At 30.0% G+C, this 4,800-nt stretch overlaps 1 protein-coding gene across 3 annotated transcripts; it reads right to left on the bottom strand.

Annotated features, from left to right (window-relative positions):
• Positions 1 to 1,261: 1,261 nt before the first annotated feature.
• LOC127086298 (protein RICE SALT SENSITIVE 3) lies at positions 1,262 to 3,947 on the bottom strand. Of its 3 annotated transcripts, none has more exons than XM_051027041.1 (7): positions 3,659 to 3,945; positions 3,497 to 3,544; positions 3,263 to 3,397; positions 2,924 to 3,029; positions 2,695 to 2,736; positions 2,492 to 2,548; positions 1,262 to 2,194 (listed from the first exon to the last, which is right to left on the bottom strand). In XM_051027041.1, exons 1-7 carry the CDS (start codon positions 3,790 to 3,792, stop codon positions 1,424 to 1,426), a joined length of 1,293 nt encoding a protein of 430 aa, XP_050882998.1. In that variant the 5' UTR covers positions 3,793 to 3,945; the 3' UTR covers positions 1,262 to 1,423. The 3 variants fall into 3 exon arrangements, with proteins under 3 accessions (XP_050882998.1, XP_050882997.1, XP_050882995.1); XM_051027040.1 differs by having other exon boundaries at positions 3,497 to 3,547; positions 3,659 to 3,941; XM_051027038.1 differs by having other exon boundaries at positions 3,497 to 3,947.
• Between the last annotated feature and the right edge of the window lie 853 nt (positions 3,948 to 4,800).

Genomic DNA, 4,800 nt, shown 5'->3' with positions numbered 1-4,800 from the left:
TATGAGTGATTAAAGTTCTACGTTACTTATGAATGAGTGGAATGTTAGATTTATAAGATAGATAATTTATTTATCTAACACCTTAAGATTTTTGGTTGAGATATGGTGTTTCTCTCTTATGATCATGTAGCATTAGTCTCATTGATACTCTCGACTCTCCTAGAATTTCCAATAACTTTTACTTCAAATTTGATGGTTTGTTCTCATGAATGGAGATAACATCGAAATCACCATCAAGTTCATCTCAAAAATTGAATTGATTCGACATTGAACAATTTTGAAAATGAATGATAAATCCTAAAAATGATTTTATGATTTGAAGTGTTTGGAAGGAGATGAAGACAGGTTGAGTTATTATGATCGAATATGCCATTTGGGATAACAAATACTTAATATATTTTTTTTTAAAACTTAACAAAAATGATCAAACTTAACTAAAAGATATGTTTTTTAGAATTTACTTTTTTTTGAGAAACTTAAAAACAATGTTTCTCAACTAATTAACCAACATAAAATCATAAATTTAATTAAGGAATAAATTTAATTAAGGAATCAAAAGTATAATTAAGCTTAATTTTAATGTGTAAAATCAAATTTGCAATATAAACCATTTAATCTTGAATCAATTATCATAATCGATTACAACATGAAACAGCATGAAGAAACTATTACATGAAATCCGAAACCCTCGGTCTAGGTGTTGTTTTGGGTTGAGATTCTCACAACATATTTTTTTATTTACAAAACTCAAATTTAAGAGATTGATTAAAATTTCAACAAGAATAACAAAGCACTAGTTTACCTGTTATATTTAAGAAAACATGTCTTGAATTTTTTGTTTACAAATAATTACTCAAAAAAAATAGTTACTAAAATACAACTTTATTTTTATTTCAAGAAAATTTTACAAAATATAAAATAATGTTTACTATTTCGAGTACAAGTTTTTAGTAAATAAAAATAATCTCAAATTAAGCAAATTATTAGCTTCCCCAATTAAACTAACTTTAAACAAAAATAGAATTGGCTTCCAAATCTCACTCTTCTTATATTTCTACTATTGAAAACAAAACACATTAAAAAGAAAGCTTTGCATTAAACTTTAAAGTCTTCAATCATGAATTTGATATATTTAAAGATTCACAAAGTTGTTTAACAAGATTTTAAAGTAAAAGAAAAATGTTTGGTAGAAGAATCAACACATACAATGATGACCCAATGAGAAATTTATTTTAAGACATGATGTAAACTTTATGTCTAATTGAACTAAAAGAAAGAAACAAATGATCATTAATAAAGTCTCATTAAGAGGAATACATAAGAAAACACAAAGATACAATAGTGAAAAAACAAACACATGAAAAAGAAACACATCATTAGCTTTTCCTAGATACAAATTCTAAATCATACTTTTCAAGAACATTCACTCCAAAAAGGTCTCCATAACATCTGAGTACATACCACCTTCTGAATTCCTATACTCCACACCTTGTTGTTGTTGATGATGATCCATTGAAGTAGATGAAGATGATGAAGCAACTCTTGTAGGTAAAGTGAAACTTCTCTTAAACTTGTCCATTTTCCTTCCACCATCATGGTGACTATCCAAGCTCAAAAACTCATTTGGGTTTGAACCATCTGAGTTAGGATTTTGATTAAGAGTGTGATGATGATTTTGATTTTGATTATGATTATGATTATGATCATGATCATGATCGCTTTGTTTTCCTCCTAAGCTCTCTGGATTAAACAAAAGCTTAGCATCATCAGCTCTACCGGTTAACGCATTAAAGAAAGACAAACCATTTGGCCATTTAATGTCATTTTCATGATGTTCTCCTCCCATCATGTCTTCAATTCTTGGGGTTTGATCATGTGATGATGATGCATGAGGCATGAGAAACATGTGAGTTTCATCTTTGGTTTGTGGAAAACCAAGCCTAGCTGCATGTTGTTGGAAGTTGGGTGAGGATAGCATGGATGAAGGAGAGGTCAGTGGTCTCTGACCCCAGTTGAAGAGTGGTGGAGGTGGCCTAATTGGAAGAGTGGTGGAAGATGGTTTTGAAGGAAGTGAAGCTGATGAAGAAGTGTTCCTCGTTGATGAGAAAAGCTGTGAGAGATAGAAACCAGATTGGTAGCCTAATGATTCAAATGTGTGCCTCATTCTTAGGACAAAATGAAGATCCTCAGGAATCTGAAAAATGGCATCACAAATATCAAACACTTTGTATTTTCATTTTTATGTGAGATCCTTTGACCTAATGAATAGCCAAACAATTAAAAATAACGTCAACGATTCCATGTGGTCGAGATACCTAAGTCCACACGATAAGATATATAAGACTGTATAAGTCTCTAGATCGGCGCGTGAATGTATGGCTATCTCGACTGCATGGAATCTAAGGTTGAGAGTAGATATGTGCGGCCTTATCCTGACAAGAAAAGAAGCTATGAAAGGAAACTAAAAAAAGTATGATAAAAATGTACTTACAATCTTGCAAGAACCAAGTTGAAGAAGACCATGGCCAGCTTGGATTACAGCAATGGTCTGGTCAAGGAAGCGAAAAATAAAATGAGTTCAAAAAAAATCTTAAAAACCAAACAGTCCTTGTTGAGTTGTTGTGAGAGCAATAATAATAGCAAAAACCAAAGCTAGTACTACTAAGAAACTAACAAATGATTTTGTTTTCTGACCTGAATGCCTGACTCAAATTGGTCTGTCCATTCAGGAGGAAGCTGCAATTAATATCAAAAAGAGGTTAAAATCAATCAATCATCATTATCATCATCATCATCAAAATAGCCAACAGAAAAACAAACAAACAAAAAAACAAAATTTAATGCTAAAGTCTCCATCTAGTTAAGAGAATGGAAAAAAAAATCAGAGAAGTAGAAGTGTGATTGGATGTAGAAGAATACATACAGCATCAAATGAACTCTGCCAGTAGTTAGAGATGTTAGGTTCACATTCTGTTGGCTCTTTAAAGACCCATTTGTGACACTTATCAGATGCAACTTTCCCCATCAACCTGTTCCAAAACAAACAACAACAACAAAATTCAACCAATCACAACATAGTAGTACAAAGAACAAGAGTTTGTTCATGTGTTTATGTTTATGTTTGTGTATACAGTTAACAGTAGTAACTTCCTCCACATGTACAAGAATCAGATTAGAAAAGAAAAAAAAGAGAGAGAGAATAAAAACACAACATAACAACAACAACAAAAAACAAACAAACAAAGACCTACCCAGTACCCACCCTTCTCCATAATTATACAACTGAATGGACATTTTGCTGAAAGCTTTTCTAACAAGATCTTCTCCATCAATATCTTCAACACAACCTGATGATGAACCTCTTCCTCTACAAAATCCATCTTCCCACATCAACATCCTTAAAAACCACAAACAAACAAAAAATGCATGTTGTGTTATGTTAACTCAACACAAATTTACTATAAAACAAACAAAAAGAGATGAAATTTAGACTTACAAGCTACCGTTATCATCGCCAACCTTGCAGCCATTACCACCTCGAACTCTACTGCAAGAAATGGACAAGACCCAGATGAGAAAAAAAAAGAGAGATATAGTAAGTAAGTAAGTAAGTAAGAAAGAAAGAATGGAAGTTGTAGAGAGAGAGAGAGAGAGATACGGGCGAGGACGAATAGTCCAGAAGACAGAATAAGTCCAGTCAGAGTTAAGACAGACGGTTCTGAGGGCCTCATGAAGGGCCATCATCCCAACAGCTTCTTTGCTCCTATCAGATGTTGCTCCTGAGCCCACCATCTCTATCTCTTTCTTTCTCTATCTCTAATTTCTCTCTCAACTATATACTGCTACTTTTTTTCTCTCTTTCTTTCTTCTCTTACACTGTGTGTAGTAGTGTCTATCTATCTATCTTTGTCTCTCAACTCTTACTATTTAGCCTTTTTTTTATGTGTTTTTTTTGTTTTTGTTTTTCTTTTTTTCTATCTTAGCTACTCTATAATGTTTAACCACCACAAAGAAGACTTGTTCTTCATACTTTTCAAAATTACTTATCTATGGTAAAGTTTTGGTTTTCATTCTTGTAAAAATGTGTTTTGTTTTTATTCTTTGAAAATATTACATCTGATTTATGTAATGTTGAATTCATTAATTTTAGTCATTTAAAATAGAGGTATTCTTGTGGTATGAATTGTATTATGAGAAGAAAAAAATATATATTCGTGTAAATATAAAATGATTTTACATGTTTAACTGATAATACGTGTATCACATTAAATTATATTGATATTTTAAAATTATATTAATAGTATGATAGATTAATAAATGATTATTTCAAATTATTTTATAATCAGTGTACTATCTTAATTTTTTATATTAATAATATTTAATGTTTCATAATGAAATCATAATTTATTTAAATAATAAGACTAAGTTACAATTATCTTATAGTTGCATAGTTGTCACACTTAATCAACATTAAATAAATATTGTGTTTTACAATCTGTGTTTCTATTTTATTTTGTTTTGTTGCTAGTTGATGTTTTAACAATTATACAGAACAATTTGATATAAATATATTTTGCAGAAACTAAACAATAATGAAAATTGTATCAATATATTTGTAAGAATTGTAAATTATAAAAAATTAAAGTAAAATTATTAATATTTGCGGGGATTAAAAATTTTATTGATTTATTTATAAAATAATGTGAATATTTCTGTTTGGTTTGGTATCACAAATATTTTGACAAAAAATTTGATGTTAATATTATGATATTAAAGATAAAATTTTATTTGGAAGTTTGG

The sequence above is a fragment of the Lathyrus oleraceus genome, chromosome 5, assembly GCF_024323335.1.
Source record: "Lathyrus oleraceus cultivar Zhongwan6 chromosome 5, CAAS_Psat_ZW6_1.0, whole genome shotgun sequence".
Lineage (NCBI taxonomy): Eukaryota > Viridiplantae > Streptophyta > Magnoliopsida > Fabales > Fabaceae > Lathyrus > Lathyrus oleraceus.
Note: the sequence above shows the minus strand (reverse complement) of the source record. Positions and strands in the feature narration are given on the sequence as shown.